The sequence below is a fragment of the Lutra lutra genome, chromosome 1 (genome assembly GCF_902655055.1).
Source record: "Lutra lutra chromosome 1, mLutLut1.2, whole genome shotgun sequence".
Classification (NCBI taxonomy): Eukaryota; Metazoa; Chordata; class Mammalia; order Carnivora; family Mustelidae; genus Lutra; species Lutra lutra.
This window is the reverse complement of record NC_062278.1, coordinates 79,955,338-79,970,884: the sequence shown is the minus strand read 5'-3', so window position 1 is coordinate 79,970,884 and position 15,547 is coordinate 79,955,338. Positions and strand designations below refer to the sequence as shown.

Sequence of the window (15,547 nt, the reverse complement as noted above, 5' to 3'; positions counted from 1 at the left end):
TAATGTCTATACAGCACTACTGAGCCCTGGGAAAAAGGGAATTGCATTAGTAGTAATAATAATGTGGTCTTCAAAGAGACGTTGAGATAGGGGAATAACGTATTCCTACCAGAAAGCCATCCATGAAATTTCTTGAATATTGATTATTATTTTTTTTATTGGCAACTAAGAATGCAAAGTGTTTTATTTTTAAACTTCTAAATTTGAGAACAAAACAGCCTAGGTTAAATAATGGAGTTTTCCAAAGCTGGATGTGCTCACCGAGCCGTTTTCCTGCTTGCGGTACAAAACAACTTCCTAAAACTCCTAGGCAGGAACACTACTGTTTGGATGATCTGTGACTGGATGATCTGATCAACCCTCAGTTGCTAATATCCCTTTTTTTTTTTCCCCTTGGTAAGGGTTTAAAAAAATTCAAGAACAGATGCATTTTTCTAGTCTTACACAGACGATTTCACTTCGAATGTCTCCTGAGAGGCGTAGACCATATACAGGAATCCGTCTTCGTCCTTCTCACTTTCATACACTTCAGAAATCGGTGTGGACACACTCACCATGCTGTGTCCGTTCACTAACAAGAAGAAGGCCTGGTTAGCGTTGAGCTGTAAGCGCCTCCTAATGATCTTGATGAGCTCACTCATGTTGACATGGTCAGGTACAAGGAATTTGGTTTTGTCCAGGACAGGAAGCTGCTTCTCACCCTTGTACCGTTCGATGATCACTGGGATTTTGGTACGATGCTGCTCTCGGATAAGTCGGACATCTTCTACTCTTTGTTCGAAGGTGCGGCGCTGCTTGAAGGTCTTCTCCGACGGCATGGCGCGGCGGCGAGGCGGAGGCAGTGGGGCGGAGGGTCCTGGGGGCTGCAGACTGCAGGCGGCGGCGGCGAGAGAAGACTCAACTGTCGAATAGTGATTATTTTAAAAGAATATGTCAGCCACAATGATTAGCATTTACTGACTGTGGATAATCCATAAAAGACTAATGATCACATTCTAATAGTTAAGTGTACATGTTTAATAAAAGATACATCTTTGAAGCGAGTTTTTAATAATGGACTACACAATAAGATTCTGAAATAGAAAGATTTTAGGAACAAATCAGGACATAATTATACCCACAACTTAAAAAGAAAATAATTCTAGTGGAAACCTTAACTTAGATCTTACTTTGCCTTCTATTTGCATTCAAAATAATCCCATGACATTTGGTTAAACATTAAATAATCCGACTACCAAATTTAAGTTCGTTCCGTGAATCTGGACTGCCCCTAAAGGGCAGAGAAAACAACATTAGGCAAACATGAAGAATAGGACTTTGCACATTTTGGTTGCTCAGTGGATATTTGTAGATTCGATAACCTTGAAGTGTCCCCAACCAGACAGGCCATGTCACATCTCTTGAGATAAGATCCCGAATTTAGGCTAAGAACAGGTAAAAACTACGGATTTCATTTCTGAGAATGGAGGAGTCATGCAATTTCTCAGACTGCTTTTCTAGATTCAACAAGCAGTTTCACAGGAAAGGAGCTCAGTTTTGAATTGGGGGAGAAGAGGGACAAGTGATAACATGAGGTCTGTGCAGAATAGGACAGTCAAGTTTGAATGCAAATCAGAGCAGCATGCCACAGAATTGACACTTTTTTTTTCACGCTGTGAATTTTTTTTTTAAGATTTTTATTTATTTATTTGACAGAGAGATCACAAGTAGGCAGAGAGGCAGGCAGAGAGCGGGGAAAGCAGGCTCCCTGCCAAGCAGAGAGCCCGATGCAGGGCTCCATCCCAGGACCCTGAGATCATGACCTGAGCCGAAGGCAGCGGCTTAACCCACTGAGCCACCCAGGCACCCTGTATGCCCAACTCTTAACACAGTGCCTGTCACATGGGGATTTAGTAAATATTTGTTGCATAAACATTAGATGATTTGTTTATTGTAGTGCCTGGTATTTAGAACTCTTATGAGACTTTGTGAACAAATATGGTGTATTTTATATCAACTTAATCTTGAATGCAAAATCGTGAATAGATCCTCCTATCCATTCTAACCTTCTATCACTGACCTGACTATTTCATGGAACTGTGCTGAAGCCTGAAACTCTTCATATCCAACTTTTTCCTTTTCTGTCTCCTTCACAGGATTCAGGCCAGCATTGTGATATGGAGGTCTTCTTTGCCTTCTCCAGATCTTTCTCGCTATCCTTCCCTTTATCTTTCTTGGGCATTTCTCCTGATACATTTCTTGCACATCTATCTATTCCTGACTTGGTGTCTACTCAGAGGACCCCAATGAACACAGATAGCCAACTATGACATAGTCCATTGTGAGGCTCCCTTCTGTTGAGGTTTGAGGTGAAGTCTTTCTCACAAGCAACCAGACCCTCCACAATCACACAAAGATGGAAAGATTCCCCATCCCCCAGCACTACCATTCTCTTGGTATTGAATGCCAGGGCTAAAGCTTCCCTTCCTCCTGAAGACTTGATTTGTAAAGGATCTTTTTTGATAAATGCAAAGGAAAGGAAATTAACTCTGGAAAATTGTCTAGACTAACAGAAGGAAAGAGGATTTACATGCAGAATAGAACTTATCTAAAACTATCTCTTGAGAAGCCAAATAAAAGGTACTACTGATTTTTCAATCAGCAAGTAGTTAACCATCTTCCCATACGTAGTGTATTAGAGTCCTGGGGCTCTGTGAGAAAGCACCACAAATGAGTGGTGTTGAATAACAGAAATGTGTTCTGTCACAGTTCTGGAGGCTAGAAGTCTGGAATCAAGGCATTGGTGGGGTCGTCCTCTCTCTGAAGGTTCTGTTTCATGACTTTTGGTGTGTAAACAATGCTGTGTATTTTTTTGGCTTCTCAGTGCATCAGTACAATCCCTGCCTGCTGGCATGTCTCTAGGTCTCTTCTCTTCTTATAATGACACTGATCATAATGGAGGGACCACCCTAATGATCTCATTTTCACTTAATTACATCTGCAGAGGCTCTGTTTCCAAATAAGGTCACTAGTACTTAGGATTATGGCTTCAGATGTCTTTTTGAGAGAGACAATATAATCCAAACACTTGGGTAAGGGCACATTTCTTTGAATAGAAAAATGAAAAACTGCATAATTAAGATTTCTCATCGGCTTGGTAAATAGGAAACAAAGAATTTTACTTCCAGTTAGAATTATGCTGCTGCTTGTTTTGTGTCCTTAACATATGTCTGATGTGTCCATGTTCTTTACATCTTCAAATGCACCTAGGTCTTTGGATTGCTGCTGAATATTGTCAGATGGGAAATGAAACCAGCTTGAGTCTTCTAAATGTTAGCTTGTGAATGATATGAATTGATAAGCACATTTATTACCCCTGGTAAAAAGCACTGCTGGTTTAAGTAGTGACCTTTCTAGCTGAAATTAATTGGGTCTTTTCAATGACACTACTTGTACGTGAGTACACTTTCCTGATTTAGAGAAAACAGAATCAAGAAATCACCAAATCAATCAGCTAGAAACAATTTCATGAGGTACTTTCTAGATAATAAATCACAGCACTCTAAATCTTAACATACATATGAGAAACATTTTTAGCAGCTTCCAAATTCCTACCCATCCCATCTGCCACTGGAAAGTGGCTGAACTAGGATGGGAAATTTAATAACTATCATGAGCAGGCTATTCAAAAACCATTCAGAACAACCCTTCTCCTTGACTTTATTATAAAGGTTGTGAAAGCTAAGAATTTGAACTCCTACCTTCTTTTGTGACTGGAAGCAGCCATGTAACACACTTCTGGACTGTAATATGTAGGTCCAGTCATGGATGGCATTCCTTCTCAATAAAAAGACAGCCTCTTTAAGAGGAATGTTCTGGCATTTCCTTGCTTGTCAGTCTTTCATCAACCTGCCAGGGATGTATATGTGATAGCTGGAATGCAGTGACCATCTTACCACCATGAGTTCAAAAGTTCTGATTGAAATGGTGGAGCAAGACTATTGGAATAGCACTGAACTTGGATTTTAATATTGGATTGTCCAATTATTGAACTTGAACTTAGCTTCTATTAACAGTGATTATCAACAAGGAGTTATTTTGCCTGCGAGGTGACATTTGGCAATTTCTGGAAACATTTTTTGTTGCCCCACCTGTATGAGAGGGAAGCTACTAGCATCTAGTTGGGTGGAAACCAGGGATGCTGCTAAATATTCTACAATGTACAAGATAGCCTCCAACAACAAGGAATTATCCTACCCAAAACGTTAATAGTGCTGAGATTCATTTAGAAACTCTAGTCAATAGGTCTCTATTTCTTTAATGTTAAATAAAGAATCTTTAAAATATGGAATCTGTGGGTTCCTTAAAAAAATAGAATTTAGTCTGTATACTCCTGACAAGATAATACTTGAGTTATGGTGTACCCACTTAACAGTGATTTAAGCTAGCTTTTAATATAATAGTTATAAAGGCTAAGTAACAATAGCAAAAGTTGCACATTTATTTAATGAAAATAATCAATATGCAAAAGTGTAGGTGTTGAATGATTACTTCCATTATAAAAAGAAAGTGAATGTAAGTGATTATAGCAAAATAGTATCGTAGTTGTATTGAGGATTTTGAGTTTGTTCTTTTCTATTTTGTAAAAGTTATTCAATGTGATTGTGCTATTTTCAGAATTTGAAAAATAATTTTTAAAGTAATGAATGGGAGGAAAGATTAAAATACCCCAATAGTGTTGATTTCTCTGACATTTGTGAAATTTCTTCCTAGCCTCACAGAAATGCAATGCAGGGTCATGAAATATTTTATGCAGTCGAATACCATTTACACTGATGCAGCATGTCGGCAAGATTCTTTTTCTAGTACTTTATAGTTCCCTAAATGTGGGATTACTGGAGTTTAATTCATAGGACTGTTCCCATCCAGGGTTTGTGAAAGCATCAGAATTACCTGCAACATTAAAGTGATTGTGTGAAAATTTGTCCCTGCAAAGGCTTGTATTTGTTTTAGATTCCTACGGCTGCTGAAACAAATTACCCCACGTGGGTGGCTTAAAACAACAGAAATCTATTCTCTTACAGGTGGGGAGACCAGAAGTCCAAAGCAAACATCATTAGTCAATGAAGTGAAGGTGTCATCAGAGCTGCACTCCCTCTGGAGGCTTTAGGGAGAAATCCTGGCCTCTCAGCTCCCGGTGCCTGCAGGCTTTCTTTGGCTTATGCCCCCTACCCTCCAAGCTCTGCCTCTGTCTTCAGACATTTTTCTCCTCTGTGTGTTTCTCAAGCTTCCTCTGAATTTTTTTCTTTAAAGATACGTGTGATGGCATTTAGGGCCCACATGGACAATACAGGATAATCTCTCCATCTCAAAATTACTAACATAATTACATGTTTAAAGGCTCTTTTGCTAAATAAAGTTGCAGAGATTAGAATATGTTATCTTTGGAAGCCGTTATTCAAGCTACTAGACTATTATATAAAGAAAATAGAATTCTAATTGCTAATCTCATCTGAAAATCTGAATTTCCATCTATACTTAGCGAGGACTTAAAATCTGGCACCATCATCCAGGATCTTAATCCTAGCAAGGTCGAGTAGAGTAAGGAACGTGTTATTCCTACTAAATGAAAGAAGCCTGAGATGATACATTTTAGGGAAATGAATTTTTTTTTAAACTCGTCAGTGTAAATTTTCTTAAATGTTAATTAACCAATAAAATTTGTTTCACCTGCATCAACATTTGAATACATGATGGCCCCTTTTATCTAAAAATAGAATGCTTGACATTGTTTCATCCTATTTCAACAACTGTGAAGTGTTCTGAAAACTAATTTGAGGAATTAACCTTTACATCACAGTTCAGTAAAAGACTGTGAAATTACTAAAAAGGCAGGACTGTACTTAGCTTGAGTTGGCTAAGAAGCTGAAAATATCCTTAACTCTCCAATTAAAAGATATTTTAGCAAAATTATGAGAGTGCACAAATAATTAAAGCCATAGAGCTTTCATTCCTTTTCCCCATTTGGTTATTTTAATTCTTTAGATTTAATTTCAAAATAACTCTGTCAAAGGCTTAAATTTGAAAGTAATTACATATGGTAACTGTTTTTACATTTCTGTTTTCGGCCAGGAATACTTCTAAATCTAAACATTAATTTCCATATTACTCAGAATATTTTTGATATTGGAGTTTAAGAGCCTTTAATGCTGCTCATTTAGATACAATTATCAGTAAAACCTACTCCAATTATTTCCAAAGTCAATTTTAAGGAAGCTACCTACTGAACTTTAAATAAATCAATAGAATTACCACCTAAGTTAGGCACATCATGATACAACTTTATCACAATTAAGACCAAGTATGCAGGGGTCTTTGGGTGGCTCAGTCAGTTATGCATCTGCCTTCAGCTCAGGTCATGATCCCAGGGTCTTGGGTTCTAGCCCCGTGTCAGGTTCCCTGCTCAATGGGGCGTCTACTTCTCCCTTTCCCTCTACCCCCAATCCCCGCCCCTTGCTAGTTTTCTCTCTCTCAAATCAATAAATAAAATGCTTAAAAAAGAAGAAAAGACTGAGTATACCACCTAACAGGCAAAAAAAAATCCCCTTGGAACAAGATCATGAAGCTAGATTCATGTCTTTTTTCTCTTTCAAGAAAAGACAAAAGGCTTAAATTATGTATTTTCTTAAAGATGTATTTAATATTTGCTCTCCATGAAATAAAGCTTCAAGAATTGGAAGTTTCAAAAACAGTCTTTCAGATCTCCTAAGTAAAAGACTATAAAGGCTAATATATGTCTATACCCAAACTCCCTTCTCCCTGTTTCCAAGCCCCTCCCTTAGAGGACTACATCCCAAAGGCCCCCCCTTCCTAAAACAATCATGGTGAGGGGAAGACTTAAACATATGAGTTATAAGAGTTACGGAGAGCTTGCATCCCCTCTCTGCTCTCCACAGGGTGAAGATATAATATGAACTTGACCATCTATAATCTGGAAGAGGGCTCTTGCCAGAACCCTATCATGCTGGCACATTATCTGGAACTTCCAGACTCCAGAACTGGAGAAATAAATTTCTGTTGTTTATAAACCACCTGGTCTATGGTGCTTTGTTATAGCAGCCTAAAATGACTAAGATAGAGCCCATGGGGTTGTCCCAGAAACACTCTATCATAGACCCCTCTGATAATGGACATCAGTGGCCTCCTGATTACCAAATGCAGTTATCCTCAGTCCTTATGCTATTGCCTTTCTCTCTATCATTTAAATTCATATTCTTTCTCTGAGAAACTCTTCTTCCTTTGGCTACTACACTTCTCTTGATTCTCCTCCTATTTCCAAGGAGTGGCTGCCTCTCCTTCTTCAATCTTCTGTGCCTTTCTTCATGCTCACTACTCCAGAGGTCTTGCTTTAGCCTCTGTCTTTGCTTATCTACAGACTTCAAAAACCATCTTTCTTCTCTCTTCTGGGCTGAATCGTGTCCTCCCCAAAAATGTCAAGGTCTAAATCCCCTGTACCTATGAATGTGATCTTACTTGAAAATAGGCTCTTTGCAAATAATCAAGTTAAGATGAGGTCCTTTGGGCAGGTCCTAATCCAGTATGAGTATCTTATAAAAGGGAGAAATTTAGACACAGACACAGACAGGAATAGAGGGAAGACTATGTGAATCCACAAAGAGAGTGCAATCTACAGGCCAAAGAACACCTGAGGTTACTAGAAGCTAGGTGAGAGGAATGTGACCGATTCTTCCTTAAGGCTATCAGGAAGGAACTTACTCTGCTTATACCTTGATTTCAGACTTCTGGGCTCCACAACTTGTAGACAGTAAATTTCTGTTGTGTAAGTCACCAGTTTGTGGTACTTTGTTATAGCAGCCCCAGGAAAGAGTTTAGAGACAAGGATTCTGTGAACAGTTTCTCAAACTCATACTTCTGGTCCTAATTTTCCTTCTGAGTTCTAGGCCTACAATATCAATAGCATCTCATGACTACCCAACCATGATCCTACCTTTTTAGAATATTAATTCTTCTGCCATGTCCCTCCTTTCTCACCTTTGGCCCCTTCCTTACAACCTTTATAAATGAGATATCTGTGGCCCTAGCCACTCTGGCTGAAAACCACAAAGTCCGCTTTGAGTCCTCATTTTCCATCCCCTTGAAGCTGTCTCCATTTTTGTAATACAAGAATCATGTGTGATCCATTAGTTTAGGAGACAAGTATCAGGTTCTCAGACTTGGCAGCCCTTACCTCCCATGGTCAGAGCCCACTCTGCAGACTCAACTCTACCTATTAGTCAAAAAGGATTTAAGGCCCAAATTGGGATGCGGACTCAAGGAATCCTTGCTGTTCTCCAAGATAATATTATGACCCAGTGTCTGGGCACTGGCCTTGTTTCTCCTTGTTTAAATAACCAAAGTTTTGCCTATCATCTTAACATTTAAAACTGAGGCTTCCTGCCTAAACCCAAACCAGTGGCCAGAGTTATCGTAACTGCTCACAGACGTCCTTGAGATCTAAGATTCCAACTCTTGCTTGGATCTGGATTACTCTTCACAGAGCTTGACCACTGGCTAATACACTGTCATGCCACATCAGGGATTCAGACTCAACTTGTTTGCCTAATATGGTGCCCACCATCTTTTTTTTTTTTTTTTTAGTTAGCTCAAATGTGTTTAATAATGTATAGTTCACAGAGCATATTTACATCTATTCTTTTATTTAATCCAAAGAGCCTCAAAGAAATCCAGAAATCTGAGAAGTTAAATAACTCACATGAGCTCATAGAGTTAGCATTTGTAGCACCAGCACTGGCTCTGCATCCCATGCGGTCTTCACTTTACAATATTGCATGCCCCCACATTCCTGGAATCTATGGGTTAGATGAAACTTTTTTCCAGCCTGTACCAGCTCCTTGGGGGGTCCCTCTAGCTCCAGATCCCTCTCTCACCTCATCTGCCCTTCTCTGCTGTAGATAACTGATCATATTCTATCATAGCCCAAGATTTGACAGATTGCTGCTTTGAAGTGACCTTAAGACTAATGATCCCCCTTCTCCAAAGGCTGAAAATGGTCTAAGGAATTGCAAAACTACAGAGTACCATAAACAAGTATGCAAGCTTCCAAGTATAAGATAATCATATTATCCCTAATGTGAAGAAGGTATACTTTCAGAGAAATTTTTAAAGATGAGATAATGAGATTCCATGCAGTGTAAGCTGTAATTGCAATAGGAAAGAGCACAAATACTGACTCTTGAATACGTAAGTGACCACATAGGACTAATTTCGCTCCCCAATTTTTTGTCCACTTTTTTTTTTTTGTTACATAATTTTTTTTTATTTTATTTTTTATAAACATATATATTTTTATCCCCAGGGGTACAGGTCTGTGAATCGCCAGGTTTACACACTTCACAGCACTCACCATAGCACATACCCTCCCCAATATCCATAACCCCACCCTCCCTCTCCCAACCCCCCTCCCCCCATCAACCCTCAGTTTGTTTTGTGAGATTAAGAGTCACTTATGGTTTGTCTCACTCCCAATTCCATCTTGTTTCATTTACTCTTCTCCTACCCCCTTAACCCCACATGTTGCATCTCCTCTCCCTCATATCAGGGAGATCATATGGTAGTTGTCTTTCTCCGATTGACTTATTTCACTAAGCATGATACCCTCTAGTTCCATCCACGTCATCGCAAATGGCAAGATTTCATTTCTTTTGATGGCTGCATAGTATTCCATTGTGTATATATACTACTTCTTCTTTATCCATTCGTCTGTTGATGGACATCTAGGTTCTTTCCATAGTTTGGCTATTGTAGACATTGCTGCTATAAACATTCGGGTGCACGTGCCCCTTAGGATCACTACGTTTGTATCTTTAGGGTAAATACCCAGCAGTGCAATTGCTGGGTCATAGGGTAGTTCTATTCTCAACATTTTGAGGAACCTCCATGCTGTTTTCCAGAGTGGTTGCACCAGCTTGCATTCCCACCAACAGTGTAGGAGGGTTCCCCTTTCTCCGCATCCTCGCCAGCATCTGTCATTTCCTGACTTGTTAATTTTAGCCATTCTGACTGGTGTGAGGTGATATCTCATTGTGGTTTTGATTTGTATTTCGCTGATGCCGAGTGATGTGGAGCACTTTTTCATGTGTCTGTTGGCCATCTGGATGTCTTCTTTGCAGAAATGTCTGTTCATGTCCTCTGCCCATTTCTTGATTGGATTCTTTGTTCTTTGGGTGTTGAGTTTGCTAAGTTCTTTATAGATTTTGGACACTAACCCTTTATCTGATATGTCATTTGCAAATATCTTCTCCCATTCTGTCAGTTGTCTTTTGGTTTTGTTAACTGTTTCCTTTGCAGTGCAAAAGCTTTTGATCTTGATAAAATCCCAATAGTTCATTTTTGCCCTTGCTTCCCTTGCTTTTGGCAATGTTCCTAGGAAGATGTTGCTGCGGCTGAGGTCGAAGAGGTTGTTGCCTGTGTTCTCCTCAAGGATTTTGATGGATTCCTTTCTCACATTGAGATCCTTCATCCATTTTGAGTCTATTTTCGTGTGTGGTGTAAGGAAATGATCCAATTTCATTTTTCTGCATGTGGCTGTCCAATTTTCCCAACACCATTTATTGAAGAGCCTGTCTTTTTTCCATTGGACATTCTTTCCTGCTTTGTCGAAGATGAGTTGACCATAGAGTTGAGGGTCCATTTCTGGGCTCTCTATTCTGTTCCATTGATCTATGTGTCTGTTTTTGTGCCAGTACCATGCTGTCTTCTTGATGACAGCTTTGTAATAGAGCTTGAAGTCCGGAATTGTGATGCCACCAACTTTGGCTTTCTTTTTCAATATTCCTTTGGCTATTCGAGGTCTTTTCTGGTTCCATATAAATTTTAGGATTATTTGTTCCATTTCTTTGAAAAAAATGGATGGTACTTTGATAGGAATTGCATTAAATGTGTAGATTGCTTTAGGTAGCATAGACATTTTCACAATATTTATTCTTCCAATCCAGGAGCATGGAACATTTTTCCATTTCTTGTGTCTTCCTCAATTTCTTTCATGAGTACTTTATAGTTTTCTGAGTATAGATTCTTAGTCTCTTTGGTTAGGTTTATTCCTAGGTATCTTATAGTTTTGGGTGCAATTGTAAATGGGATGGACTCCTTAATTTCTCTTTCTTCTGTCTTGTTGTTGGTGTAGAGAAATGCAACTGATTTCTGTGCATTGATTTTATATCCTGACACTTTACTGAATTCCTGTACAAGTTATAGCAGTTTTGGAGTGGAGTCTTTTGGTTTTCCACATATAGTATCATATCATCTGTGAAGAGTGATAGTTTGACTTCTTCTTTGCTGATTTGGATGCCTTTAATTTCCTTTTGTTGTCTGATTGCTGAGGCTAGGACTTCTAGTACTATGTTGAATAGCAGTGGTGATAACGGACATCCCTGCCGTGTTCCTGACCTTAGCGGAAAAGCTTTCAGTTTTTCTCCATTGAGAATGGTATTTGCGGTGGGTTTTTCATAGATGGCTTTGATAATATTGAGGTATGTGCCGTCTATCCCTACTCTTTGAAGAGTTTTGATCAGGAAGGGATGCTGTACTTTGTCAAATGCTTTTTCAGCATCTATGGAGAGTATCATATGGTTCTTGTTCTTTCTTTTATTAATGTGTTGTATCACATTGATTGATTTGCGGATGTTGAACCAGCCTTGCAGCCCTGGAATAAATCCCACTTGGTCGTGGTGAATAATCCTTTTAATGTACTGTTGAATCCTATTGGCTAGTATTTTGGCGAGAATTTTTGCATCTGTGTTCATCAAGGATATTGGTCTGTAGTTCTCTTTTTTGATGGGATCCTTGTCTGGTTTTGGGATCAAGGTGATGCTGGCCTCATAAAATGAGTTTGGAAGTTTTCCTTCCATTTCTATTTTTTGGAACAGTTTCAGGAGAATAGGAATTAGTTCTTCTTTAAATGTTTGGTAGAATTCCCCTGGGAAGCCATCTGGCCCTGGGCTTTTGTTTGTTTGGAGATTTTTGATGACTGTTTCAATCTCCTTACTGCTTATGGGTCTGTTGAGGCTTTCTATTTCTTCCTGGTTCAGTTGTGGTAGTTTATATTTCTCTAGGAATGCATCCATTTCTTCCAGATTGTCAAATTTGTTGGCGTAGAGTTGCTCATAGTATGTTCTTATAATTGTCTGTATTTCTTTGGTGTTCGTTGTGATCTCTCCTCTTTCATTCATGATTTTATTTATTTGGGTCCTCTCTCTTTTCTTTTTGATAAGCCTGGCCAGGGGTTTATCAATCTTATTAATTCTTTCAAAGAACCAGCTGCTAGTTTCGTTGATTTGTTCTATTGTTTTTTTGGTTTCTATTTCATTGATTTCTGCTCTGATCTTTATGATTTCTCTTCTCCTGTTGGGTTTAGGCTTTCTTTCTTGTTCTTTCTCCAGCTCCTTTAGGTGTAGGGTTAGGTTGTGTACCTAAGACCTTTCTTGTTTCTTGAGAAAGGCTTGTACCACTATATATTTTCCTCTCAGGACTGCCTTTGTTGTGTCCCACAGATTCTGAACCGTTGTGTTTTCATTATCATTTGTTTCCATAAATTTTTTCAATTCTTCTTTAATTTCCTGGTTGACCCATTCATTCTTTAGAAGGATGCTGTTTAGTCTCCATGTATTTGGGTTCTTTCCAAATTTCCTCTCGTGATTGAGTTCTAGATTCAGAGCATTGTGGTCTGAAAATATGCAGGGAATGATTCCAATCTTTTGATAACGGTTGAGACCTGATTTAGGACCAAGAATGTGATCTATTCTGGAGAATGTTCCATGTGCACTAGAGAAGAATGTGTATTCTGTTGCTTTGGGATGAAAAGTTCTGAATATATCTGTGATGTCCATCTGGTCCAGTGTGTCATTTAAGGCCTTTATTTCCTTGTTGATCTTTTGCTTGGATGATCTGTCCATTTCAGTGAGGGGAGTGTTAAAGTCCCCTACTATTATTGTATTATTGTCGATGTGTTTCTTTGATTTTGTTATTAATTGGTTTATATAGTTGGCTGCTCCCACGTTAGGGGCATAGATATTTAAAATTGTTAGATCTTCTTGTTGGATAGTTCCTTTGAGTATGATATAGTGTCCTTCCTCATCTCTTATTATAGTCTTTGGCTTAAAATCTAATTAATCTGATATAAGGATTGCCACTCCTGCTTTCTTCTGATGTCCATTAGCATGGTAAATTCTTTTCCACCCCCCCCCACTTTAAATCTGGAGGTGTCTTCGGGTTTAAGATGAGTTTCTTGTAGGCAACATATAGATGGGTTTTGTTTTTTTTATCCATTCTGATACCCTGTGTCTTTTGATTTGGGCATTTAGCCCATTAACATTCAGGGTAAGTATTGAGAGATATGAATTTAGTGCCACTGTATTGCCTGTAAGGTGTCTGTTATTGTATATTGTCTCTGTTTCTTTCTGATCTACTACTTTGAGGGTCTCTCTTTGCTTAGAGGACCCCTTTCAATATTTCCTGTAGAGCTGGTTTGGTATTTGCAAATTCTTTCAGTTTTTGTTTGTCCTGGAAGCTTTTAATCTCTCCTTCTATTTTCAATGATAGCCTAGCTGGATATAGTATTCTTGGCTGCATGTTTTTCTCATTTAGTACTCTGAATATATCATGCCAGCTCTTTCTGGCCTGCCAGGTCTCTGTGGATAAGTCTGCTGCCAATCTAATATTTTTACCATTGTACGTTACAGACTTCTTTTCCCGGGCTGCTTTCAGGATCTTCTCTTTGTCACTAAGACTTGTAAATTTTATTATTAGGTGACGGGGTGTGGACCTATTCTTATTGATCTTGAGGGGGGTTCTCTGAACCTCCTGGATTTTGATGCTTGTTCCCTTTGCCATATTGGGGAAATTCTCTCTAATAATTCTCTCCAATATACCTTCTGCTCCCCTCTCTGTTTCCTCTTCTTCTGGAATCCCAATAATCTAATGTTGTTTCATCTTATGGTGTCACTTATCTCTCGAATTCTCCCCTCGTGGTCCAGTAGCTGTTTGTCCCTCTTTTGCTCAGCTTCTTTATTCTCTGTCATTTGGTCTTCTATATCGCTAATTCTTTCTTCTGCCTCATTTATCCTAGCAGTGAGAGCCTCCATTTTTGATTGCACCTCATTAATAGCTTTTTTGATTTCAACTTGGTTAGATTTTAGTTCTTTTATTCCTCCAGAAAGGGCTTTTATATCACCTGAGAGGGTTTCTCTAATATCTTCCATGCCTTTTTTGAGCCCGGCTAGAACCTTGAGAATCATCTTTCTGAACTCTGGATCTGACATATTACCAATGTCTGTATTGATTAGGTCCCTAGCCTTTGGCACTGCCTCTTGTTCTTTTTTTTGTGGTGAGTTTTTCCGCCTTGTCATTTTGTCCAGATAAGAGTATATGAAGGAGCAAGTAAAATACTAAAAGGGCGGCAACCCCAGGAAAATATGCTTTAGCCAAATCAGAAGAGATCCCAAATCATGAGGGGGGAGGAAGGGGATAAAAAGAGGTTCAGAAAGAAAGAAAAAAAAATTAAAAAAGAAAACCAATAAAGAAATAGTATTAAAAGGAAAAAATATATATATATTAGATAAACTAGTTAAAAAATGTTAAAAAAGAAAAGGGTAAAAGTTAAAAAAATTTAGCTGAAGAAGAAAAAAAATTCAAAAAAATAAATAAATAAATAAATTAACTGCAATGCTAAAGAATCATGGGGAGAAAGCCCTGAGTTCCGTGCTTCGCTTTCTCCTCCTCTGGAATTCTGTTGCTCTCCTTGGTATTGAAACTACACTCCTTGGTAGGTGAACTTGGTCCTGGCTGGATTTCTTGCTGATCTTCTGGGGGAGGGGCCTGTTGTAGTGATTCTCAAGCGTCTTTGCCCCAGGCGGAGTTGTACCGCCCTTACCCGGGCCGGGCTGAGTAATCCGCTCGGGTTCGCTTTCGGGAGCTTTTGTTCCCTGAGCACTTTCCGTAGAGTTCCGGAGGGCGGGGATGAAGATGGCGGCCTCCCGGTGTCCGGCCCGGAGGAGCCGAGAGCCCGGGCCCCACTCCTCAGTGCGCCCCCAGAGAACAGCACCCAATGACTCCCACCACCCTGGCCTCCGGCTGTGCTCCCAGCTGACCGAGCCTGCGACCGGTTCAAGGTAACCCCGAGCTGAGAGTCACTCCTCGGCTCTGTCTCTGTAGCCGGCTTCCCCGTTCTAATACCTGTGAGCTCTGCGACACTCAGACACCCCGATCCTTCTGTGACCCTGCGGGACCTGAGGCCACGCTGACCCCGCGCGGCCTTCACCCCGGTTAAGCCTCTGGAGCGATGTCCCTCAGCGGAACAGACTTTTAAAAGTCCCGATTTTGTGCTCCGTTGCTCCGCTGCTCGCCGGGAGCCGGCCTCTCCCCCCGCAGGTCTATCTTCCCGTCGCTTTGGATTCACTTCTCCGCCAGTCCTACCTTTCAGAAAGTGGTTGATTTTCTGTTTCTAGAGTTGCTGTTCTTCTTCTCTTCAATCTCCCATTGGATTTGTAGGTGT

The 15,547-nt window shown here is 39.7% G+C and overlaps 1 protein-coding gene across 1 annotated transcript; it reads right to left on the bottom strand.

Annotated features, from left to right (window-relative positions):
- Window positions 1-273: 273 nt before the first annotated feature.
- On the bottom strand, window positions 274-899 carry LOC125079924 (microtubule-associated proteins 1A/1B light chain 3B-like). Its single transcript, XM_047693691.1, has one exon. It carries the CDS (start codon window positions 816-818, stop codon window positions 441-443), a length of 378 nt encoding a protein of 125 aa, XP_047549647.1. The 5' UTR covers window positions 819-899; the 3' UTR covers window positions 274-440.
- Between the last annotated feature and the right edge of the window lie 14,648 nt (window positions 900-15,547).

Bases quoted from the DNA above. Each gene is read 5' to 3' on its own strand.
- LOC125079924 (XM_047693691.1), bottom strand. From the start codon at position 818: ATGCCGTCGGAGAAGACCTTCAAGCAGCGCCGCACCTTCGAACAAAGA.